The following is a 27590-nucleotide window of genomic DNA, read 5'->3' on the forward strand; positions in this document are numbered from 1 at the left end:
TTGAATATATACAGAATTTTACATCTTTAAAACAGAAATGAATGGATACATCTACAAAATAGCAGCAGAGATGTTGCGAATGTTTCCGTGAAGTTTATTCAAGCCTAAGCATTTTAAATTTATTCATCTCATACAACCTCTTAAATACATATTTACACATATACAGGTACACAAGTCTAATACAGTTTTAATGCCAAAACGAAAACGTGGACGAATAAAACTAACAAGCAGCAATGTGCCACATAAAATGTAAAAGATGACGGTGACTTTGTATTGCAGAACCGTATAAAAGACACATTTGCAGTTGTGACCTTGAATTAAAACACAGAAATGTTTGACAGAAATGTCATCAAAAAAGTATAATAGTTCTTTGCCTAAACCGAGTGTTTCATTTGAACATTAATAAACACTTAAATCTTTTTTAAATGAAGTCCTTGCAAGTGAAATCCTGATTTAAACACAAATTGTAAGTTTTGTTTTTTAACCACTTAAATGACAGAGAATGACGACACATGAACAAAATGTGAATACAAATTGGTATGCTGTTACAGAACAAATGTAATACCATGTGTACATGAAGGGTGTAGATCAGTAACGTGACACATTCAACAAAATACAATTCATTGACACACGACAATAGTGGTCATCATATACAATATGTATATTTATATATATATATATATATATATACTGTTTTAATGAAAAACATGAGATAAAAGTTAATATCTGTACAAATCTTCTTTTACAGGAAATAATTTAAACTATACAGATTTTGATTAATACATACAGTGAATGACAGGACTTTTCACAGTCATTTCAACCAGGCATAACCCTCAGGAATCTTTATCGTAAAAAACGCAATATATCATCTTCTTGCTGCTACAGCAAATCACACAGGAGCTTATGACAGTAAGAAATTTAGACATTTCAAAAATACACGGATACGATCAAACTGATGGGGGCTTGGAGAGACCCTATTATGTTTCCATGGAAAAACTGCAGGCTACTCTGATGTAACTGATGACTCCGCCCAATCACTCTTTTTGAAGAATCCTTTTTTATAATCCAGCAAACGTGAAAGAAGGTAACAGTATCATTTTGAAAAAAAAGAAGGATAGCAAAACTGTATATCTTCCCTTATAAAGAGGTAAATGCTGAGAAGGATTGACGCTTAAACATCCTCAATGTCTGTTTTTTCCCCTCAGCTAAGGAGGTTAAATACAGTACAAAGACTCGTGTAGCTTCAGTAGAAAGTGCACTGTGATGAGCTGCCACAAGGGAGCGGCGGCGGCGTCGAGACACCGGCTTCAGGCCTTAATGTCCGAGAAGCTCGTGTAGGTCTCACTGCAGCTGGAAGACGTGCTGAGGTTTCCAGATCCACTGCCTTCTGCGGAAAATCACGTACACATTACATTAGCTAAAACCCTTCTTAGAGGTTGTCATGTAGAAGCACAGATTCATGGTGCATGCCTGCATCATAAAACCTCATGGCTCCACCCCCCTCTGTCTTGAACTGCAGTTCTGTCCACAGCAGCTGAACGTCTTGCAAGGGTAACGTTGTCATTAAATAAAGGTCTTGTTGTTTGAACAAGTACAGCGTTTTCTTTTTCTTTACCTGTTAGACTCTCTGTTATTAACAGTGAGTAAATCTAAAGCTTTTGAGACTATTATTTTGTTTGATTCAATTTGTCAATTTTTTCAGTTTCAGCACATGCCCCTCAAAGGTCCTGTGCACGGCCCTGTGGTGTATGGTGTTTATCTGGAGGGTGAGAGAGGCGACGCGTTACCTGAGCTGGAGAGAGATTGAGACGATCTGGATTCTCCGATAAGCGTTAGCAGGTTTGCAGCAGAAACCCAGCCCTCTTTATTAGTCCTCATATTACGAACAAACCTGAATGACCAGCGGAGAATCAGCTGACAGAAAAACTCAATTTGCACATTTTTTAATGGAATATTACAATCGTACACATTTTACGTAACACCGAGTCTTACCAGCGTCCATCATCTCCCTCCCTCACCAGCTGCACTGTGTCTCCACTCTTTACCGTCAGCTCCTGCGCTCCGCTTTTGTCATAGTCAGCAACTACCACATACCTGCCTGGAGACTACACAAGTACATCGTAATTGGAACAAGATCAGGACAAAGAATTCTGTGTAACTGCAGTCTTTCGGCCACGATGACTCACCAGTTTCTTCCCTCCCTCCTCCTCGGGATCAGAGTTCATGGGTTCCTCCGTGCTCGAGTAGCCGTCGTTCTCCTCAGACGCTTCCATAGACAGCGACGCCTTGGTGAACCCTTGAGGAGAAAAGCACAGGTGAACAAACGTGACGTTTGTTGTAAGGTGAAGATCGCTACAAGAAAATGATGAGAAAGATGATTGAAGAAGGGTGAAGACGAAACACTGGCTTTGTTTAAAACCTAGTAAGCTGCCTTGCTGTCTATGCCAGTAGTTCTCAAACTGGGGGCCTTGGCCCCTGGGGTGGCCCGAGATGGATCCAGGGGGGCCACAGATTTTGTGGCATTTGATGAAATATAGAAATTGATCATAGATTTTATGTAATCAAACATCAGAAAAATATGACCACCAGAAAAAAGAATTGATGTTTCAGCATTGTATAACCGAATATGTTTTTGTTTAAATAAAAATGTTAAATTTAAGATTATAAGTCTTTATTTGGGGGGCCTCAAAGCAATGCACTCTACACAAAGGGGGCCTTACAACGAAAATGTTTGAGAACCACTGGTCTATGCTACATAGCAACCTAAACATCATGCACCCTAAGCACGACTGACACTACAAAGGCGGCAACTCCGTGCTGCACGAACTCGGTGGTGGTGTTCTTCAAATGAAATGCACAGCGGAGCTTAGCGTGTTGCTACACTAACAATATTTTCCATTGTTAAAAAATCAACTTAAAAACTTGAATCAAATTGGATTTACAAGTCATTTGAATTTTTATTAAACTATCTTAAAAATCTAGTTGTGTTTTGTGTAAATTATAAAATGTAACAACCAGATTTTTAAGTTTCAACTTTTTCCACATACATATTTTATAAATTATTTTTTAATCAACATTCTTGGATAGATTTTTTGCAATGCATTACCAACGCCTTTTTAAAGAGAATATATCCCTGCATCCCAATGTACGTATAATCCGTCCTAAATAGTATTTAGAATTAGAATTCCTGTAGTACGTCCCAAATCGTTGTATGTTGAAATAAGCATGTTTAAATACCGGAATGGTTTACTGTTTCCAGTGAAGGTATACGAAGTGTAGATCCACACACGCTTTCGCAATTCACTGCGAGAGAAAGTAGTTTAGTGATGATTAACTAAATTAATTAATTAAATTAAATTTGATGGGTTAACAATTACAAATGTGTATATAGGCAACTATATTTCCAAGCAAAATTAGTATACACTTTTTTTAGACTTTAGGATAAATAGATAATAAAAGAAGGTATTTTAGAAGGCAGCATAGTCATGTTGTCTATAAAGGCAGCTTACTAGTTTTTGGAACCAAGTCTCTCTTTTTAATTCCTTTGGAATGAGAAATGAACAACAGCTCCAGGAATTGCGCTTGAAGAGCGAGCCATTTCGGTTTACATTAAGACGACCATGATTTGAAGATGATTGTGAAGAAGGTACACATTCACAAAAAAACCCCCACACACAAAACATGTTTATGAGAGACACATAAACATCCTTAGATCTGAATCAGTGCATTCAGGTGAGTCATTTCAGATCAACGCAACCAAGCTCGTGAGAAATCAATCTGTGGTTACAGGACAGTAAAAGTGAATTTAGCACCACAAACCAGCTGACAGAACCCAAACCAGATATTCATGCACCATTAAAGTGTTTCCACCCAAAGGGTTGTATTTTCCCTAGTGGACTTTCTTGCACAGACTGACATATGTTTTGATTGATTATAACACAATTAGCGCAAATTATAGTAAATTTATAGCTCTTAAATGAGGAGAGTTGATGTCATACATCACTCTTATAAACAATTATATAAGCACTCGGGATCGGTTTCACATACACTCATACTTAAAGACGTAATTGTACTAAATTGAGCATTTATCCTGTAAACTACCACTGACGCTGAAATAACACAACGTTAGCGTGGGCCAGTCTGTGTTTGGAAGTTTGACTTGATAGAGCGATAAAGACGTTTTAGTAGTTGAAAGTTAAAGTTCATTCGCACACCAGTCATCCAGTTACCTCTCCGTTTAGCCTGTAACAGACTAGATGTGCTCAGCCACCTCACTCGGGTAAGAGTGATGTGAGGACCTGCGTCTGCGAGAGAGGCAGCCAATAAGATTTCAAACCTTCCACTGACTTAGCAACCACCCCCATAGATCACTTTTAGCATGATAGACTAAATTTAGATGGCTTTCCTCCTTGTGAGCCCATACAGTAGGGATTTTAATTTAAAGTACTGATGTAAAACATGGATAAAATGCAGGACGGGTGAAACAACATACGGAGGTCAAATAAAATGGAAGTCCATGTAATGTGGTAAAATGTTTCGGGGTTGATTTTGCGAAAGGGGATGCCGAGGGACAGTGTACCTCTGAAGCCAAATGGCGTGGGGTCGCTCTTAATCTCGTGTCTTTTAGTTTTGTGGTCGGGACTAGGGGGGCATCCTGGCAGCCGAAGCGAGGAGAAAGAGAGAAAGCAGGAAGAAAAGTATAAGAAAAGACAAAATCAGGAAAGTATAAGGAAAAGCAGACTGTAACAGGGTTGACAGGGGACACATCCCCAAGTGTTACATGGAAATTGTTGGTTCTTCTAAAAGGATCTACAATAGCACATCTGTTAAATCGTAAAATGGTTTCGATAATCGGAAGTAGTTTTCAACAACATTTCGCAATTTGAGGCTATTTAAGTATCAGTAACAGAACAAAACAAAGATTTTGTCCCAACCAATTTCGAATATGTCATGCATCAATACTGTTACTTGGTTCAGCGTAACTCTGTCCAAATCTCATTGTATACAAATCTCATCTTATTGTATTAAAATATCATTTTAACACCAAATATGCTTTGATCGTCTCTGAACGCACAGCATTTTTGCTTTTAACGTGGATGGACGAATATACAATTCTACCATTATGACTATGCTACACTGATGCTAATCTACAAACTTGTCTAGTCTAGTGTAGTATACCTGGAGGGCAGAGAGTGACCATGGGTAGTGTTATACTTTTACCACCAAAGGGCGATACGTGATCTGCAGTGAATTTAAACCAAATCTCAAATTATCATAAACATTTAGGCATTTGGTAGATCTAAGTTTCTTCCCTGGTAACTGAACCCATGACCTTTATACTGTTAATGCAATGCACTACCTATAGAAATATCCTTCAACTAACTGTAAATTTTTCATCTTTAAAAGAGTCTTCTAAACATTTATTTAAAGGGGTCATATGACACGGCTAAAACGAATATTATAGTTTCTTTTAGATGTAATGTAATGTATATACACGATTTAAGGTTCAAAAACGCTGTATGTTCCACATACCGTGCATGTTTGTACCCGCCTCTCTGAAACGCGCAGATTTTTTACAAAGCTCATGGCTCTGAAAAGCGAGGTGTGCTGTGATTGGCCAGTTAACCAGTGCGTAGTGATTGGTCGAATACTGCAAGCGTGTGAGGGAAATGTAACGCCTCTTACCATATTTGGAACATCAGGTTCCTCTTCAATTGTTCTGACAGGTACGCCCACCTTACTTGCGTATACATTTGGGCGGTCTTAGTCAAATCATACCATGAACTGACGTAGATTTGTGGGGGTGTGGTTACACGAGGCGTTTCAGGCAGGTCTGGGTGAGCATTCGCTTTTAGATAGAATGCATCTTTTCTTCCGACACTTTAATTTTTGCAATTTTACGTGTCTAATACATGCATGGGCAAAACACGTATTCGCGCCATATGACCCCTTTAACGTAACAGCGTATGATCCGGCTAACAGTTAATTTCTAGTCTTTCCCACTGCGGTACCTTTTTGGCTCTTGAGGTTACTGAAGCCCTGCAGTGTAAAACGCTTTTTAGCCACTGCAGCTCTCTCAGTGTTGGGACTGGTGACAGTCTCTTCTATTCTCCACAAAAAAAGAAAGAAAGATTACAGGATTAGCCAGAACAAGGAAAACAGTAACAGAGAAAAATAACAGAGGGTTGCAGAGAACATCACAGAAATTCATGGTCTCAAGTGGGGAAAAAGCAAAGACAGCAGCTGAATTCTGAATCGTGGGATAGGTTTAGCGAAACATTAGTGTGGGATTGTTTTTATTAATAGGTTTGTGAGATCAGACTAAACTGATTCCAAACAGCGATTCGTGTAACTTTAGAAAGACTACGTCTGATCGGTTACAAATCTGTATTCGCACAAATCGTACTGTTTTTTGTAAAAGTTCCATTCAAGAGTAATTTGTCCCGTAAATTAAGGAGAGCTGACTGACCTTTGACCTTGTCACTGTTTTTGGGTAACGACGTTGTGCTGGGATCCGCTACTGTTGGTTCAGTTTTCTTCTCGTCTCCCTTCTTGAGGGTCTTTTGGGTGGTCTTAAAGGGGCTCATGATCAGGGTGGTGCTGGTGGGAGTTAACGGCTCTGAACTCTTCTGCTGGCTTGCTTCTGCCAAACACCAAAAATCATTAGAGAACATCTTGAATTTGCACAAAGATCTAAAGCATTCTTGATCATGCTGACAAATGATTTACACCAGCAATGTTTAATAGTATTCAGGTTCAGATATCCCATAAACAACTTGAACACTAATCTTTAAGTGCGGAAAGTGCCATTAAAATGCCTTACAAAGTTTTGTTTCTATTCGGTTCAGCTGTTAATATTTATTCTAAATAAACATATACTTATATTCTCACCCCGGCAGGCTTTCAGCTGGCCAGTCAGAACCTTCCGGATCTCATTCACCCATGTTGTTTTGATCTCTGTTGTCGGTGCCTGTAAATAAATATCAAAAAATGACTTAAAAGGTTTACAGGAGATTATGTATAGTCGATCATATATACAGAGGGGAAGGCCCGGTTTACCTGTACAATATACACCTCCTCTCGGGAGTTACACCAGATCTCAAACTTTTTGTTGTCTCCTTTTGCATTTTCCGTAATACCAACGGCACTCATCTATCAGAGAACAATAACAAACATAATCAGCCTGTTTATATCCTGAGCTGTACCATTAAATCATCCATATAGTTTTAAGTTTTCATAACACCGAATGTGATTTAAGATTGTGAAGACAATAGATGAATCATAGATTACGTTAGAATTGGTCATTTTCTTCTAATTTATCACTAATTTATTTATCACACATTTTTATCTAAAGAGATCTGCAGCACATTAAGAACAATCGGGTTATAGCACGTGAATCAGCCTCAGGATTACTTTCAACTAACACTATTAAAACATTTCTGTAAATTAAAATGAAGCAAAATATAGACACAAATATTATTTGAATAACTTGAACTAAACAAAAATGAGAAATTTTGCCTTTGTAAAAGTTTGAGGCGCAATTAGTATCTGAAAATAAATAAATAAAAATGAATTTCTCCCAAATAAAAAGATTGAAAATAATAACAATCAAATTAGCAAAAAAACATTATAAAACTATAAAAATCAAAGCTAATTCAAAATATTAATGAAGGTACACTAAAACTTAAGTAAAATTCCATAAGAAAAATAGGCAAACAAAATAATAAATAAACAAAAATATTTAAAGAACAAATCTGTAGATGTACATCAAAATGTGCCATAACAGGTCACGTATGGTTGCACTGTGATTACATCATCTGCAAACTCCAGCTTTACCACAAAGATTAAACACGTGTCTTGAACTATGAAATGACTGATATATGTAAGTGACATGGAGCAAGTGATGAAAATGAAAAAAAGTCATATTCTTACGTTGAGTGAGTGTTTGAAGCTGTATGAAGGGGCTTTCTCATAACCCTCCCCGTTCTCATCTCTCTTCTTACAGAACAGCAGAGCTTTCTGGTGGAGGAACAGGTGTCTCTGCATGGGCTTGAACCGTGCCAGGTCTTTGACCTTTGCGTGACCCTTCTTATGCTCCGTCCACACGCTGAACGACCCCTGCATCATCAAACGGCCCAGATCACTCAGGTTACCCTGGAAACACAGGTCGGAGGTCAAAACCCGGTTCCTTGATGCACACACTTCACGAAACATTTTCTTCATAATCAATTTGTCAATTAGCAACAAATCACCAGAGTTTGCTTACTTCATATCCAGTGATGGCGATAAGATGCATGGAGTCATTGACAGCCTTTAGGATTCCTATTATAGAGGAGAGCGCCTCCTGCAGGTCGTCTTCACCCTCGCAGCCTTTACTGTACTTCAGTAGTTCCTGATACAAGTCAAAGCAGAGGTTACAGCAACTCTACCAGCAAATATTACATTTAAATTTGCACTCTAGGAATAGTTTACCTTCAGTAAAAGCTGATATTTGGTTATTCTCTGAACGGGTTTGAGCAGGTACGAGTCCAAACCAAGCTTATGTTCCAGTTTCTTTTGACACTCCTGCAAGCATCATTACACATTCTTTATGAAGACCGGAGCAAAACGATGATTAAACGTATAATAATCATTTATATACAATGAAACTTTTGTATTAAATTGTAAATTTAGGAAGATGACAACACACATTTTTTCAGTCATATACATTTTCATTTTATGTTGAAATGTATACGACTACACAAGTTAAAGAGTGTATTTTAGGTTTTATAATTTTCATACCCTTTATGTTTTTCACCATTTATGTTTCTTGCGGTGTGATGAATTCATTTTTAAAAGTAGAAATATTAATATATGTTAAAAAATAAAAAGTTTCAGAGGTTTAAAATAATTATATATACCCCTAGTGCTTCATTTCTAATTGAAGTTATTTATCATCCTTTATGCATTTCCCTTATCAAACAATAAAAATCTCATACAAAAATATCAGTTTTTGATGCCGTATGTTAAATTACATTATACGTGTCCTTAATCTTTTAACAATGTTTTATAGCATCTTGTAAGTAAGAGGACCTGAAAGAAAGCGCAGTCCGAGCACTGTCTCCATAAAGACTCAGAGCGAGGCTTGTTCTGACAGTACTTCTCATAGATCTGCAGATCTGTCATCTGAGAAACATGGAAAACAACGTGAGTACCCAGTCATCTCAATGATCTATTGAACCAGATCAGCACAGGAAGTGACATCACACTCACCCTCTCCAGGAAACACCGGCCCACCAGCTCAGGGTAGTCCGTGTATGCCTCCAGCTCACGAAGAAACGTTCTACAACATGAGAAAGACCGTTTGAGCCATCTGACAAAAGCATCTTCTGCATGCATGTAACTGTAGCCTACTACACAAGTAGAAAGCTAAGCAGACCGTGCAAAGAGCCTAACTCACTTTTTGTGAAACTGGTATATCTCGGTCATGTTGCCGAAGAGGACGTCCTTCTTATGAAGTAATGTGTTGGGGATGAGATGAGCCATGGATGGGTTATCCATCTCTGCTGCATAGCCCTGACACACAATTTATTGATCAAGTTAAAAATGAAAATCTGATGTAGTTTACCCTCAGGCTGTCGAAGATGTAGGTGAGTACAACAGTAAAGAAGAGTTTTTGTTGATTCGTAAAATACACATCCACAGGCACCATGTCTTTGAGAGTCGAAAGCAAATAATCTCTTTACAGTTCTACATCTCGGATGACTCAAGTGTAAGTAAATTTCATTTTTGCATGAAGTATTCCTTTAATTATAAAAATTAGGGCTGTCAATCGATTAATCACGATTAATTAAAAGTTTGTCTTTACATAATATATGTCTGTGTGTACTGTGCATATTCATTTCGTATGTATAAAAGCATATACATGTATATATTTAAGAAAAATATAAAAATGAATAAACTTTTATTTATCATTTCAATTATTGGTAAACATAAAAATTAGCCTAAATACATGTAAATATTCTTAAATATGTACACATGTATGTGTGTGTGTTTATAAATACGAAATAAATATGCACAGTACACACAGACATATATTATGTATATTCATTTTGCATGTATAAAAACATACATACATGCATATATTTAATAAAAATATAAAAATAAACTTCTATATATCATTTCAATTATTGGTAAACGTAAAAATTAGCCTAAATACATGTAAATATTCCTAAATATGTATACATGTATGTGTGTGTGATTATAAATACGAAATAAATATGCACAGTACACACAGACATATATGATGTATATTAATTTTGTATGTATAAAAACATACATGCATATATTTAAGAAAAATATAAAAATGAATAAACGTTTATATATCATTTCAATGATTGGTAAACATAAAAAATAGCCTAAATACATGTAAATATTCCTAAATATGTATACATGCATGTGTGTGATTATAAATACGAAATAAATATGCACAGTACACACAGACATATATTATGTGAACAACAACTTTTACTCTGGATGCGATTAATGGTTGGACAGCCCTAATAAAAATACCATCATGTTATTATAAAACCGAAAGCAAATCTGCCCTCTGGTGGTGGAGCTATGTTAGTGCAGCTCACCTCCAGCACACAGAGCAGTTCCTCTACATAAGCCCTCTCCGTCTCCAACAGCTCATTCATCACGTGCCTACAGATATCACACAGTCACATTAATAGCATAAAATGATTCGTTAAGTTTGAAATGAAACTGGTTGATGAAGAGCTTTGAAACAATGTAAAAAAAGCACTACATAAATCAAATTGACTTGACTATTTGTATTAATCCCCTCACTGACCGTCTGAGCACAGCGAAGTTCTCCTCCGCATCAGAGACAGACGGGTGTCTACTGCCGTCTTTCTGCAAGTTTGTGTCTCCCTGTAAATGCAACACAAAACATCAATCCCTGCACTTTAACGCATGCGTGTGTGTGTGTTTATATTATATTTTCCACAGAAGACATGCCTACCTTTCTGCAGTTTCCATTGATGATGTCACCCTCGATTGTCTTCTCCCTGTGAACTGGATAAAAAAATATACGTGTGTTTGTGTGGTTCTCTACATTAGGAACACTAGATGGCAGCAGAACCATAAAACTACACGCAGCTGCCGTGACTTCTGCGCATGCGTGTCCATAAGCAGCTACCCATGACTGTGTATGTGTGTGTGTGTGTGTGTGTGTGTCTGTTTGGAGGGGGTTAGGGGACATTGGGAGGACACAGAGACAACCGCACTGCAGAAAAGAATTGCTCTGTAATGTACTGCTAATATATTTATGTACTGCAATGTAGTACTTGGTTCTCAAATCTACACTGAAAAAAAAAGTAAATCAGCGGTATAACAAGATAACAAATATTGTCGATAATCGTGATATTAACAACCGCGGTGTTCAATAACCGTGGTTGTAAATACTAAGTTACTAGTTTACCTGGAGAGGACAGGGGCGATTTGATGATGGCCTCTGGACGCGGGGCGACCGGCTGCACGGGACGCGTTTGTTTGGCTGCTAACTTTTTCAAGCTGACTCTCCTCTTCTCAAACATCTCCTGCATGGACGTCTGCTTCTGAAACACTAGGTCCACCTGATCCTGTTTGAATCGCAGAGAAAACATTCAATCGACTCTATAATACCATGAAAAACACTGCCACTCCATGTCTGTGTATATTCCCTGTGAACACTAATGTCTTAAAGGGCCAGTTCACCCTAAAACGAAAATTCTTTCATCTTTTACTCACTCATGTCATTTCCAACATGTATGACTTTCTTTCTTCTGCAGAACACAAAAGAAGATATTTTGAAGAACGTTGGTATCCAAACCACATTGACCGCCTTTGACTTCCATTATATGAACACAAAAACATTTCTTAAAATATCTTCTTTTGTGTTTCACAGAAGAATGAGTCACATTCAGAGATACAGTATATAATACATGATGACAGAATTGTTATTTTTGGGTGAACTATCCCTTTAAATTGTACACGTTCGATCAGATTTTTCAATCTCTCTGTTCTTTTTAACAAAGAAGCTTTATTAAATATTTACCCTGAAATCTTGTGTGAGCACTGATTCGTATTCCCTCCAAATTCCACTCAAATCGGTCAGCTTGTTCTGATTGGCTGTATCCAAGTAACGCTCAATCTCCTGCAGCGCTGACTCCGCCCCATCCTGTGATTGACACTTATCCACAGGCTGGGATGCCAGCAGGTAGATGCCATCTTCACACCATTTGGAGGCCTGTCATGACAGAGAGAGAGAGAGAGAGTGTATTAGCTTTACACATGTTCCCGCCCCCAACTTCCTGTTTCAAAGGAAAATAGTAAGACCCCATCTGTAAAGTAAAGTGTGCATGTGTCTACCTTATCCAGGCACTGATGTAGCTCCATGGCTTTGAGCAGATGTGCTTTCTTGGCCTTCAGGACAACACTGATCTCCTCACACAGAGCTCGCAGGTCATAACATTTGGGCAGGATGGAGTCCACAGCGTAATGAGATGCTTCAATGAGCCGGTCCGCATCACACGCCAGGGACAGCGCCCGGTCCAACACCGCCTACACACAAACATTTTCATATATATGTTTGTGCGTATCCTTAACACGCTCAGCAATCTCTGCTTTATCAGGTGATTTAAAGTGAGGATGTGTGTCATTTCATGAAATGCTGTACTCAGCAACTTAAAAATGCGCAGTGTGATTTTACATGTAAAAGGAATGTGTGCGCGCATGTGCAAGCATAAAACAGTTAAGAGCCACACACACAAAGGACGATAACTAAAAAGGTATAAAAATAATTGTGTATAATAAATAATAAAATAAATGTAATAAAAAAGCACATCATTACTATAACAAAAACAGAGGAACAATATCGTTGGGTATACTCTTGAGAAAATATATTATGTGTATATACTTATATCTTTTATATAACGTTTTTCTATTCGATTCAATTCGATTCGATTCGGGTAGAAAAACAACAGACTTTAAATTACAACAAAAAGTAAAAGTATCAATATAATTTAGATTGCAATTACTAATAATTTAAATGAGGAACGTTTGCAATACCAAGAAGTACAATAAAAATGGTAATTCTCATTAGTATAAAACAATTTACAACATAAGAGAACCCGTATTCAATAGAAAGAATTGTTACAAACCGTTCCACAATATGCAAGTATACAACTAAAGTGACATAATATTATGTCAAATATGCATTATATTATATTATATTATATTATATTTAGGTCTGTCAAAAGATTAATCGTGATTAATCACATCCAGAATAAAAGTTTATGTTTACGTAATATATGATGGTGTACTGTGCATATTTATTTTGTATTTATGAACACACACACATAAATGCATATATTTAAGAAAAATATAACAATTAATAAACGTTGATAGAAAATTTCAATGATTAGTAAATATAAATAAATATATTTAAATATTTCCTAAATATATATACACAAGTATGTGTATGTTTTTGTGTTTATAAATACAAAATTAATATGCACAGTACACAGACATATATTAGGTAAACACAAACTTTTATTCTGGATGCGATTAATCGCGATTAATCGTTTGACAGCCCTAATTATATTATTAGTTATAGATTACTAATATCTATATCTAACTATATCTATAAAACTCACTAAAACTTAAGTCATCTTTAAGCATTAAAATTGCATATGTTACAGTTTTTTCCAGTGATAATCATTTCTTTATGCCTTAAAATGACTTGAATGTAACTCTATACCCTTGCTTCATGAATATGCGGATTCATGAATATGCAAATGAGTCCCCGCCTCCACTCAATTGCACCAGCTCAGACCATTGATTATAGGTACATAGATGCCTCGCTCGACGTGTGAGCAGCGCGCATGCTCGTGTTGCAGAAGCAGAGCTGAAACAGCAGCGATCGTTCAGTGCCGAGTCTATGCGCCATTCTTACATATCTATGGCTCAAATCGGTTAACGTGATTGGTTACAGGGTTATGATGTCGTAAACGGAGGCAGAACTGTCTTTGGTAAACTGCAGTTTTATGGAGAAAATCCTCTGCAATGGTTTAAAGTGATGAATTTGCAGATGGTTTATCTTAAAGCATATTAAAAACACCATATTTCACCACAGGGGGACTTTAAGTGTATTATAGTAAATATTAAAATATTATAATATATTATGCTGTATGCCTTTCGCATGACAACAGTTTAGTACTCACACATGTTCTCTCTTCATGAGTGGTCAGCTCTTTCAGGATATGTTCAGCGTGGGCGGGGCTTATTCCCACTTCTGAGAAACCCGTTAGTCTGTCGTACACCAGATCTAATTGAGCTCTGACCTGCAACACAAAAACACTTGCATTACAATGACTGTTCACACATACATAAACACACACAGACCTTGATCTGAGATACAACTAGCCAAACACACAGACGAACCTCTCTAAAGTTCTGCTCAAAGTGCCGCAATTGCAAACATTGCTCCAGCTTGGTTTGATGTTTGTCCCAGAAATCATCAAACGCCATTTCCGTCTCATCCAACTGACCGAGCAGCCTATAGAAAGAGACATTCATTTAACTTCACTTTGTTCCAAACACATACAATTTTCTTCAAGAAAACACAGAATACTTTTTTGACGAAAATTCACATCGATATTTTCATACTGAAGGTCTGGAACTTATCGCCGCTTTCTTTGGCCAAGGCCCGCACAAGAGGCCATATGACTGACAGGTAAAGCAACCAATCACGTTTCGTTTTGTGCCGCGTCATGTTTAGAGGCGTGGAAATGTCCCCGCAGTAACAGACCGGTGTACATTCTGGAACATCTCAAAAGTTAACAACAACAACGTTTAGAAGTTTATGCCGTGAACCTCGCATACTTTTTAGAATGAAGCGTTTAGTTGATCGTGTTGAATTCTTATAGCAACCGTTGTAAACACGACAGCTTACTTGGATCAGGCGGCTTTGTGTTGTTTCCAAGCGGACCATTAAAGAACGTGACACTCACGTCTCCCGGAAATCCTGTGAAATTCAACCAATCAGATGACGACTTCGAACGTGCTGAAGTGTTTCCAGAAAAGTGCGCCTTAAGGCTAACATACACTACAAGACTTTTGCTCAGATTTTGCCCAGATTTTTAGTCTGGACTTGTTGCATTGTGTTTCTATCTGAAACTTTCAAGAAGTCTGCAAGTGTATGATGTCTAGTTAAAAAAAAAAGGCAAATTTTTGAAAATGGGTCTCAAACGGCAAGTTTTTGAAAACGATAGCGCTATCGTCTCCATGTAAACTCTGACTGTGCGTTCAGAATGCCTGTGTCGACTGTGTCGCTAGTCTCTTGCTACGAGGTCGTTAGAAGGCGTTCCTAGCTTTGGTTGTTCTAGTAACATTTATAAACAAACTCCTATTGGTAGTCGCTCCTGAAAGTCGCTCATCATTTGCATGAAGTTGAGCAAATCTTTGTCGCATCGCTAGACACGCCCACTTCCTGTTGCCAACGGTCACTGTCGCTCGAGTCACCGGCTCTCCGTTGAATTGAATGTCATCGCCTCGCTTTGTCGCCGGCGGTCTGAACGGGGCGTCAGGAGCGGCTGCACCAGGCTAGATACACCATCACATCATGTGTGATCAAGTTCAACTAATACTTATTCATTCTTGGTTTTAAAACAGCTAAAACTCTGTTCGTATAATCATAATATGTTATTTTGTGGCATTTAATCAAATAAAACTGAAAACCGATTCAACTCCGTAGGTAATTTAATAATATATGCTTATGTTTACCATGATTTTTAGGCACACGGTGTTAAGCAGCACATAACATACGCAATATGAAGTGTTTATGGTTGCTACTTTTTTATTTAAACGTTTGTTTATTGGACAAATCCACTATGTAATCCGCTTTGAAAACAAAACACTACAGCAAGCAGCAGGTGTCCAACTTGACTGCTCCTAGTAGACATAGTATTTATATACACAAACTATAAACGCACAAAGCATATTAAATGCGCTTTTAGCTTAAAACAGGTTAGGCGTATGTGCGCAGGCCCGTAGTGTTTCTTTACAGCGCAACATCGCCATCCATTGGCCTCAAATGCGTAATAAAGCATTTTTACTCGTTTTCCCGTATCCATGTAAATGCAAAAAGTTTTGAAAACGCTGTCGTGTGTACGAGAAACTTTTCAAAAATGCAAAGGAACAACTGTTCAGTTATTCATCGTGTAAACGTCCTCCAATACAGGCGGCTGCTTTTTTTTAACATTATTTGCTTATTCTAACGAATTACTCCTTTTTGTTTTATTGTAAAAAACTATACGTGTTTAAAATGACATGAGTGTAAACAATAGCACATTATTTGAGGCGATAAAATACGCACGGTCAAATAAAACACTTTCATCCTTAAATGCACACTGTAACATATCCACGTAATAATGAAAGCTGACAGGAAAAGCATGTGGATATTAAACACAGACCAGCACACACACCCCAGAATGCTCCATTACTCAGAGGTCACGACCTCAGTATATTACCGTCACCTCACACCGCTTCGCACATATGTCTGTCGTTTTGCTGTGTAATACACACCAGCTGTTTGGGCGTGTAAAAACACACCTGACCAGATCTTAACCGGGACAGAAATCCACCTCAGTTATACAAGGACACGCAGAGGTTCAGTTATATCAGAACCATCTGGTTTCTCATTATTCGCATTCTCCCGCAGTAACCGATGTCACAACCGTCCACACACACCTCTGAACAGTAGACAAGTTCTCCTGTTCATCCTGGTTCATTGTGTAATCTGGATCTTTCACCACCGGCTCATTGATGCTCTCCAACAAGCGTCCGCCTTGACAGAGAGCAATCCTCAAGTCTTCCTGCGAACACACACACACACACACACACACACACACACACACACACACACGGACATGAAATAAACATGCTACTCAGGCCGACATCACTGAATGATGAGCATGAATTATTTATCCAAGCCTATTTAACGTTTCTTTATAGTTTACGGCCATGTAATTCATCAACGTTCAATGATTTATTCATCACAGTTAATTCTGTAGTATCTTATCTTATCTAAGATTGTAATAGGACGGCTCTCTGGAATAACGACAATACCATGGAAAAATCAACCATTCCATAGAAAAGACTGTTGATCAAGGTGTGTATTTTAAGGGTTAATGTACAGGCAGCTGGTTGTTAACGCAGAAATAATCCCCGACAGCAGCCGGCTGCTTGTACATTATCCCGCTTATTACACGGCTACTTCCCAAATGAGAATAAAAAAACACATGAAATGTGAATTTGAAATATTTTATTAGCTCATTTTTACCGAATGCAGATCTTCCGCGAGGAAAAGCAGTTTACTTTCGGTTTTAAGGGAAGAAACGACATAAAAATGTCACGAACAGGCAATTTGGTTGAATAATTTGTATATATCATCTCACACGTGTTATTAAAACATATAATTATTTTCAGTGTAATATTAAACTGTACCTGTCAAAATGATTTGCAGCATCCGGGTTACTGTGTGTTATTAGTTTTGAGCGGAATTCGTTTTTCTGGGAATAACGAACCTTCAAATGTCGCGAATGGCCAATCAGAATCAAGCATTCCAACGAGCCGTGTAATAATGTTTTATAATGCATTGTGTTATCCCTTACAAAAATGAAATTTTTACAAATTTTCACATATTTTTTAAATGTGGTTAAAATGATAAATTACAGAAATAAACCGCAAATGTACAAGTTGGGTGTAAAATAACTAGGGCTGTCAAACGATAAATCACAATTAATCACATCCAAAATAAAAGTTTTTGTTTACATAGTATATGTCTGTGTACTGTGCATATTCATTTTGTTTTTATAAACACATACACGTACTTGTATACATATTTAGAAAATATTTATGTATTCATTTATTTATATTTAACAATAATTCAAATGATATATGAATGTTTATAAATGTTTATCTTTCTTAAATATATGCCTGTATATTTATTTAAAACAAAATAAATATGCACAATACACAGACACATTATGTAAACACAAACTTTTATTCTGGATGCGATTAATCGTTGACAGCCCTAATTATACTTCGTTATATTTTTAAGTATATACTATACTTAAAAATTATTTACGTTTTTTCTATGTTATATGTCAAAACGATGTTATTACAAATGGTAAATCATCTTCCAAGAGAAAGGTTACTATACCTTTTCTATAATAAAACCTTAATTTTCCTAAGGGATCATTTCTTTTTAGGAAAATTCCATTTATTTATACACCAATCATGAAATGTACACAAATTTTAAAACGGTTTAAACCAGCAAATTTTTAGGTGGTTTTAATAATAAAATATTGTGCATCAACTATTTTATTAAAATAATTTGTACAATATTGATATTATATTTTAATAAAACCATTCATATTAGTACATAAAAATGTATGTGTATAAAAAATGTACAGTACACTCATCCAGTCATGCTAAAACCCCCACAGTGCTACAGAGATGAAGCATTTTTTTTTGTTTTGGTCAGTATTCTTATCTGACCTTCATCTTGTCTTTCTTCTCGGTGTGGATGGTCAGAAGGTTAGACGTGGCCTCTACATCATTGGGCAGTTCTGTCTCGGCCAGCTCTGTCCCGAAAGACTGCAGAATCTGTGCCGTTTTCTTCACCATCAGAGCAAAACCTTCGATGGCCTGTGGGTACAAAAGTCACAGATTAGATTAAGTCAAACCAACAGAACTCAATCACACTAATGGGTTCACTTAACAAATGCGTACTGTACATCTACTGCAAACAAGCGCTTGGTACTTAAAACACCGTGACCACGGATCAATACAGACATGTAGAAAATCAATTGGTGATTACTTAAAAGCAAGTGCACAAATTAAAGAGGAAGGGAAGCGATTTAACAAACATTCTCCCGCTTGTTTTGAAGATGGAGGAGTGATGTATTATCGCAGTTTTATTGTTTAAGGATCAGGTCTTCAGTTTATGTTTGAAATAGCGTACTACCATATTAACGCAAGAATGAAGTTTAAACTGTCTTTTGCACGATTCCCTATTGTGTACAACACTATCCCACAATGCAATCTGCTTGATTTTACTTTGAATGGGACGAATAAACCAGAACTAAATCATTTTACTTTTAAAAATCCACTTAAAGAAGCAATGTGGACATTTTGGCGGCATCTAGTGGTGATGTTGCAAATCGCAACCAACGGCAACGGTATGAGATACTGCAATTTGTGGTACATACTGTTGTGTTGCTGTTGACTGTCTCTTTAAATACAAAGGCATTTGTTTACATTCCTCATTATTAATATTCATGTCATTTAGACATCAAACCAATCCTGTGTCCGTTTCATTGTTTCGGCAATCGGTCCGTCTGTGTCAGAAAGTGTCGGTACTCACGGTGCGATGTGAAATCCATTTCTCGTGGCAGTACTCCTGCGTGCCGCCCAGTTCCTGAGTGAGCTGTGTGCGGTCGATGTAGCTGTGGAGCTCAGTCACAGAGCTGAGCATAATCACCTACACACACACACACACACGCTTCATTATGATCTCTATTCATTTCATTATACTCTTCATTAACCACACGAGTGCTCACACTTACCGGCACCTTCATTTTAAACTCATCCTTGTTTAATTTAAACAAAATGTCTGATATCGTCCGCTGGAAAAGTGTTGTGGGTCTCAGTACCAGCACCAGCTGCAGGTTGCCTGGGAAAGAGCCCTGTGGACACACAAACACACACACACGCATCATGACACATCATGAGATAAAGCAACCACAGCAAAATAAAAATAAATCATATTCATGTTAGTGGGCCATTGCATGGTACCACCCCCACCCCTTCTCGTCTCCAGCCACACACACACACATCTACATCCTGTTGCCATGACAACTCCTTAAGAGAAAGGGTAACAATGGTCTCGCATATGTCTCTCTCCCCCAGGTCTCCCTCTCTCTCTGTATGAATGTATGTATGAACACACACGTGCCCCTCGTCGAGTGTTTATAGCCTCTTCATTAAAATCCCTCCCACTGGGCAACGTGTCATATCAAAAATATTTGACATCAGATCGATACGGGTGAGTGATGTCGGCGTGGGTCTCTCGTAGTAACTGGCTGTGTGTCGGCCGGTGAGCAGTGAAGCACAACGGAAAGTGGATTTGGTTTTGACACTCAAACACACATTTTTTAGATCTGACACTTAAACAAACAAACAAACACAATTTAGCCTTTTTTGCATTTAAAATTGTATTATTTTTTTTATTGATCCAAATGCCCAGTCAATTTGACCACAGACCAGATTTAAACATGGCACATTATCACAATGTGAATTTGTTACAAACACTTGTGCCGTCCCAAGATTCCCAGTCGTGTGCTCCGAGTCTGCCAACATGAGATAATCCCACAGTCTGTCATGCTGAAATGCCTCCAGCTCTGCGTTTCGAGGGTAATTTATTTACCCCGCCCCCCTTTATCCTTGGACAGTGTCGTTGTTTGTTTTCTCTTTTTTGACAAATAGAAAGATGTGTGATTCAAGGGTCGACGAGACCAATTGGTGTGGCAATTGGATGGATTGGTTTCAAAGTGGCAGAAATGCAATATAATCTACATAACTATGTCTTCAGAGGTGTATAAAGACCTTGCATAATGAAGCGTTATGTTTTTATTACCTTAGAATGAGCTATTTCTATCTACATACACCGCGGGTCCCCTTGCATGGAATTCTCCATGTTGTTTCTACAGTAGCCCTAAATGGACAAACTGCTCTACAGAAACGTGACGACATCCAACACAGTGTCTATACCGGACGCGACATGTCAACCTGCTTGTTCTTAATGGGTTTGTTGTGCCGCGCCGCATCCAGTGTGGACAACATTTAAATTATAATGGGTTCTAATGTCTTTTGTCGTGTCGCCTCGCGCCGGTCGCGTCCTGCATCAGCCACCGTACTAGTGCTTCGAAAGGGAGAGGTGGAGTGAGCCGTTGGTTGCAATTCGCAACCTCACCTCTAGATGCCGCTACAATCTACAGACAGAACACTTAACCTGGCACAATATTTAGAAAATTTGAAAAAAGCTAAATTTAAATTAAATTTTATAGATTTTAAATGAAAGAACCAATGATGAAAGATATTTGAATTTAGCGCTTGAATGTGCTTGTTTTAGTTTCACTATTGTTAAATAAGCTTGAAATATAATCTGTTTTCTCTCACAACTGTATCGTTTCGCTTCTGAAGACATTTACTAACACATTTGAATTACTTTAATGAAAGATAAACATATGCTTGTGGAGCTTCAACATTTTGAGTCCCATACTTTAAAGGGGTCGTATGACACGGCTTAAATGAATAATATCGTTTGTTTTAGATGTAATGCAATGTATACACGATTTAAGGTTCAAAAACGCTGTATTTTCCACATACCGTGCATGTTTGTACCCGCCTCTCTGAAACGAGCGGATTTTTAACAAAGCTCATCGCTCTGAAAAGCGAGGTGTGCTTTGATTGGCCAGTTAACCAGTGCGTAGTGATTGGTCGAATACTGCAAGCATGTGAGGGAAATGTAACGCCTCTTACCATATTTGGAACATCAGGTTCCAAAGCAATTGTGCTGACAGGTACGCCCACCTTACTTGCGTATACATTTGGGCGGTCTTAGTCAAATCATACCACGAACTTACGTAGATTTGTGGGGGTGTGGTTACACGAGGTGTTTCAGTCAGGTCTGGGTGAGCATTCGCTTTTAGATAGAATGCATCTTTTGTTCCGACAGTTTCATTTTTGCAATTTTTCGTGTCTAATACTTGCATGGGCAACACACCAAAGACACAGAAAAACACGTATTCACGCCATATGACCCCTTTAAGATAACATGATTGCATTTTATATAAAAATTATTTGCTTTTGTTCAACTGAAGACATCAAGTCATATAACCTACCTGAATGACATAAGGATGAAAAAATTAAAGCATCTATATTGAGGATAACCTATTTTTAATATTTAATATTTCTTAATATTATGTACATTTGATAAAATTGTACGGCTTGTTGAGAGAGGTTTGCCATTACCTTCTCAAGCTTTTAAACTTTTTACCTAGAGGACAATAAAACGTGTGCCAGAATCCCTTACATTGAGGGGGAGAGAGACCAGACTCTTTTGACTTGGCCCAGTAAAGCAACCACCCAGAACACGATGGAATCCACCCACAACATGCCCGGTGGCGTGTTTTGCATGGACAGGAACCACCCACATTTTCTTCATAAATGTGAATAAAAATGATCTTCCTTTAAAAACAATTCATATAAATGCTGAATGAGAATTTGGACATAAATAATTGAACATTCATGACGGTCATAGAGACACTCAAGTTTGATTACTGACAAAGGAGGTGCCTCAAATTGAACCCCGCCTTTATATTACCATGACAATATCCTCTATTCCTCTGTGCGGATTGGCCATGTTGTCCTCAACAAGCCAGCAATAAGCGTAGAGTCACAGGGGTCGGCTGTGAGCACAGTAGGAATCCAGAGAAACCCGCCCCAATATTGACTCCTCTATTAAAGCTCATTCAAGCAAATCTGAACAACACAACTCCTGTTTTAGAAAGCGTTAGTAAAAGAGGCCTCGGGCCTCTCCCAGACACCGCAATCAAACCATCAAATACCACCAGTGTTGTTTCATTCAAGAAATAACAGAAACAACACATATCACTGTGATGTAGACGGTCGACACGCATTTCAAAACACACAGACACAAACACAGTCTGTCTATTATTGATTAATATGATAAAGGTTTCTCCATGTTGGGGTAAAAAATGGTCTCATTTATCCTTCCCCCTTCTCTCCCTCGCTCTCTCTCTTTTTCTCGCTCTCTCTCGCTCGCTCACTCACTATGAATATATATATATTTAATAAGCAATGCTATCCTCTTACACCACATCATCTTATAAAATGGCTGAAAATGAACATATTCATTACACAGTGTATCAAATTGTTGTTTCGCCTGAACTTTTTATAGTTCTTGTACAATTCTGTGGTAGTAATTACTATGGTAATATTTCTTTTCATGTAGCATCAATGCTTTAATGATATAAGCTCAAATTTTGAGCTAAATATACGCTAACACAGTGTAACAAATGTTTGTTTCGCCCGACCTTTTTATAGCTCTTGTACAATTCTGTGGTGCTAATTATTGTGGTAATATTTTCATGTAGCATCAATGTTTTAGTGTATATTTAGTCAATTTTGAGCTTATATCATTAATTACGATATATCGGTATATTGCAAATAAACATTCGTGAGGACAGTATTAGTCATAGAAAGACCAAAACGACGTACACTTCTGAAGTTTTGGACGACTAATTTTTGGTAACTTATGTTAAACTGTTGTTTTGAGCTCAGTTTTATGCCAGTAGCTTGTAATTTCTGCATGATACGAGTAATAATACTGAAATTTATAAATGTGTGAAAATATTTGTTAGTTTTTTTCTAGTTAGTTCGATGGTAAAAAAAATAATGTAATTTTTGAATTCAGCATGTTAAACTTCATTAGGAAATTTTAATTAAAAATTAAAGCAAAACACAACTTTTTTTGTAATCAGATACATTTGACTGTCGCTAATACACAATACACAGAGATAAATCACTGAATTTACATGAGAGAGCAAAGAAAAGGTGTGAGATGGAGTTACTGTGTGTGTTTATGGGGGTTATATCTAGATGTAGAACTCTCCTGGGAAACCATACATGTGTGTGCTCGTGTGGCGGATAAACGGCATCTCGCAGGATTACCTGCCACCACACAGATAAACGCCACACTAATCACACATACACATACGCCACATGGATTTCAATTAACACACAAACGCACACAATTTCCTTATTCAATAAACACAATTTAAATGGAATACCTTTATATTTTTTGTTAAATTGGATGATAAATTTAATCATTTAACAAGACCAGACGTACTGCCATAAACGTCTCGAGGAGTAAGCGAAACGTCATCTGTGTGACCTCTCACTTCAGACAGCCCTCGAGGCCTTCACAAACATCGCAGTAATGTGCAGCTCAGCATCACGGGTGAAATTATTCCATTTCTATTCCAACTTCTATTCCAATTGTATTATTTAATAACACAATTGAAATAAACAAATTGACAATGACCACGTTTACATGGACAACAATAATTCGATATTAACACGATTAAGACAATACTCTGATTAAGAATGGACCATGTAAACAGAACTTTTTGATTAGCTTAATCGTCTAAACTCATAATCGTAGTAAACAAATCGAATTAAGACGGGTGGAGTACTCCTATTTTAGTCGCATTATGGAAGTGCGGTATAGACATGTACACAGCTTAATCGCACTATTACCGGCGTGTAGGAACTTTCGCGGCACTTTGCGACAGGTTACACACACGCACGGCAGTGGACACCCGTTTCGTTTTACGGCAAACAACATGGCTTCAAGCAAGAAAGCACATTTTTGGCCCGAACGGGAAACAAGAAAGATGTCAACAATTCTAGAAAATAAATGAAACACCAAAAACTGTATGTGGTACCATGACGAAGACGAACTGTTTGTTTATACATGAAATTATGGAGGGAACGTCGAACGGCGTCGCTTAGGGACGTAATGACGTATGCCATTAATCGAACTATGTAGTGTAACATGTAAAACGGGAACATGAAAGGTATATTCTTAAAGCAACTCAAGTAAACACCTTAATCGTAATATTAGCTTACTCAGAATAAGGCAAATAATTTGATAATGACGTCCATGTAAACGTGGTCATTGAAGTTGAAATGAATTGAACAGATCCAAAGATTTCTGTTTAAACGCCTGAAATTGGTTTTGTAGACATAAATGAACCTACATTAGTATATCTGGTCTACAGACATTTAACAGATTTTACAATGCGCAAGTCAACATCCCATAACATTTTATTGCACATATTTCAGGCATTTTACCATTGTATGGTTTTATATGTCAATTTTCCTCTCTGTCTCTACTGTTTTTGTATTCTGTAAAGCTGTGCAACAGTGCTAATTATTAGAGATGTACCGATATATCGGCCAATAATCGGTATCGGTTGTTAAACGCGTTTCTTTCTCTCGGCTATCAGCCAATAAATTTGTGCTCTCTATATTGAAAATGTCAAGAAACATCACCAGTTTGATGTTCAATATTAATAGTCATTACGTGAATTAATAACATTCAGAAAGTTAAGAAATATGAATTTTATCTTCAGAATCGGTATCGGCAGATATCACTCTGAACAATCATCGTATGATCGTATTGGTGGAGAAAACCGAACTGAACTGAGATGGGTTGAAATGAATTAAATTGAACTCGTGAAATGTGTTAGGTTATAGGTTCTATAATACAATGCATTTTTATAGCCAAAAACCCTAACCCACTCTTATTTCAGAAAGTGGATAATAGCATTGCAAGTCCAAACATTACACTAAAACGCAACCACACCTATTGTGTCAGGTTCCAACATACCATAAAACACGGCCTGATTCAAAATAACTTTTTTATATAAAGCATATGAATATACCACATCACAGACTTTAACCACAGGCTAAAAATGTATGTTAATGTCATTGAGCGGACACTCTCCTGCTTTTCAACACACAAGTCTCTTAACAACCTCCCCTGAGACACAGAAGAGCCTTGACGAAAGACGGCCGTCCCCTCTTTCAAGTGACAAAGAAATAAAATGTTTAGTGCCCGTTAAAGCAGACAGAAGCTTCAACCACAGCTGGCAGGCCTGCAGACAGTCTCTTCAGAATTTATTTATGTGTCATTGAGGAACAATTTGCCAATTTATGCTGCACGTCAAGCACTTAACCAGACCATCTAATGCAATATTCATGCTCGATAAAAATGTGGCAAACAATCATGTGATATTAATATGCATAAAAATAAACAGAAATTATGTTTGTTTGTGTGGCATGAGAGAGATCATTGGTCACCCATGACAGTGACAGTGCAATTCAGCAACACCGGAGATGTTTAGCCGTGTCTACTTAGCATACATTAGCATACATTACAGTTTCCTAAATTGAATTAGATTGAGCCGTTCAGGAACCTGTTCCACCAGACTTTCTTCTAAGGGTTTCTTTGTTCATTGGCGAAAGCACAAAGTCGGTACGATCTATATGCAATTAAAGGGACAGTTGATCCTAAAATGAAAATTCTGTCATCATTTACTCACCCTCAGGTTGTTTCAAACCTGTATACATTTCTTTGTTCCAATTAGAGAAAGATATTTGGAAGAATGTTAGCAATTTTCAGTTCTGGGACATCATCCACGACCATAGTAGGAAGAAAATATTGTATTTTTTTGTTCTGTTGAACACATAATGAGATATGTTGAAGAATTTAGGAAAACAAAGAGTTCTCGGGCACCTTTGACTACCATTTCATTCTTCCGACTATGGTGGTCAATGATTTCCCGGAACTGAAAACTGCTAACATTCTTCCAAATATCTTTCTCTGTGTTCATCGGAACAAAGTAATTTATACAGGTATGAAATTACATGAGCGGGAGTAAATGATGACAGAACTTTCATTTTTGGGTGAACTGTCCCTTTAATACGGTCATCTATAATAACAAAATGTAATTAATTCATAAGTATGTGCTTTGTGTTTGTTTTTTTAGATTTCAGGCACGTGTTGGAAAATCTCCTCAGGCCGACGCACACCAGCTGCATCGCTGATAAGCATTACCAATCAGCCATATGTACTGTGACGGAGAAGGGGAAAAAAAGATTTACATGCTTGTGTGTGTGTGTGTGTGTGTGTGTGTGTGCGCGTGTGTGTGCGTGTGTGTGTGTGTGTGTGAGATAGACAGAATCAGTGTGAACCTCTTTTCTTTTTTTCCAAGCTGAAGTAGGTTTGTGGGCTATGCTGAAAAACACTCACTCATCAAAACACAAACAGAGAATGTAAAGAGAAGCACTGTACAGATAATGCTAATGGTTCTGAAGAGCTGAAATAAGTTTTTAATGGTTACTCTTTGTGGCAACATATTAATATTAACACAGTCCATGTCACAGTGACTGTCTACACTAAAGACTGTTCAACAACACTATTAAATATTAAATGCATGTTGCTCATTATAATAACTCGTACTGCAAATACACTGTTAACATAGAGACTAATGCGAAGTGTAACCTCTCAAATTTATTGTCTATGCCTTATAGATAAGATTAGCATTTGAGATCAAAGCAGCTCCCAATCACTGTACAGATCATTGCAGCGATTCTATTACAGATGGGATAGCAAAAGATCAAATAAAAAATAAATAAAATTACATTTAAATAAAAAATAATAAATTAAAATAATAAAACAAAATAAGTTCAAATAAATAATATAATTAAAATAAAATATACTATTGGTTGCACTGATGCCATTTCGGGCTGGTTGGAGTGATTAAGCAAAAAGCAAAGTAAACAAACATTGGACATGATCACACTCATCATCTACATAATAGGCTATCAAAAGGCTACTAAAACTAATA

The 27590-nt window shown here is 37.4% G+C and overlaps 1 protein-coding gene across 12 annotated transcripts in view; it reads right to left on the reverse strand.

Moving 5' to 3' along the window:
* Positions 1–78: 78 nt before the first annotated feature.
* mcf2la (mcf.2 cell line derived transforming sequence-like a) overlaps positions 79–27590 on the reverse strand; it is a 65743-nt gene continuing 38231 nt past the window's right edge. For 6 of the 12 annotated variants that reach the window (XM_057331325.1, XM_057331319.1, XM_057331329.1 and 3 more), the window contains exons 5-32: positions 19656–19775; positions 19454–19570; positions 18586–18735; positions 16774–16898; positions 14467–14581; positions 14247–14366; positions 12394–12585; positions 12080–12271; positions 11465–11624; positions 11006–11058; positions 10835–10914; positions 10620–10686; positions 9440–9555; positions 9253–9322; positions 9073–9165; positions 8473–8565; positions 8267–8392; positions 7933–8154; positions 7060–7152; positions 6892–6970; positions 6470–6643; positions 6012–6104; positions 4580–4654; positions 4230–4304; positions 2187–2296; positions 1993–2105; positions 1788–1891; positions 79–1387 (exon numbers count right to left, since the gene is read on the reverse strand). In XM_057331325.1, the coding sequence (XP_057187308.1) occupies positions 1308–1387; positions 1788–1891; positions 1993–2105; positions 2187–2296; positions 4230–4304; positions 4580–4654; positions 6012–6104; positions 6470–6643; positions 6892–6970; positions 7060–7152; positions 7933–8154; positions 8267–8392; positions 8473–8565; positions 9073–9165; positions 9253–9322; positions 9440–9555; positions 10620–10686; positions 10835–10914; positions 11006–11058; positions 11465–11624; positions 12080–12271; positions 12394–12585; positions 14247–14366; positions 14467–14581; positions 16774–16898; positions 18586–18735; positions 19454–19570; positions 19656–19775 (3207 nt within the window). In that variant the 3' untranslated portion in view covers positions 79–1307. The remainder of the gene's footprint in view (positions 1388–1787; positions 1892–1992; positions 2106–2186; positions 2297–4229; positions 4305–4579; positions 4655–6011; positions 6105–6469; positions 6644–6891; positions 6971–7059; positions 7153–7932; positions 8155–8266; positions 8393–8472; positions 8566–9072; positions 9166–9252; positions 9323–9439; positions 9556–10619; positions 10687–10834; positions 10915–11005; positions 11059–11464; positions 11625–12079; positions 12272–12393; positions 12586–14246; positions 14367–14466; positions 14582–16773; positions 16899–18585; positions 18736–19453; positions 19571–19655; positions 19776–27590) is intronic. The other 6 variants (XM_057331321.1, XM_057331320.1, XM_057331323.1 and 3 more) reach the window with 6 other exon arrangements.

Source organism: Triplophysa rosa, linkage group LG4, assembly GCF_024868665.1.
Source record: "Triplophysa rosa linkage group LG4, Trosa_1v2, whole genome shotgun sequence".
NCBI lineage: Eukaryota > Metazoa > Chordata > Actinopteri > Cypriniformes > Nemacheilidae > Triplophysa > Triplophysa rosa.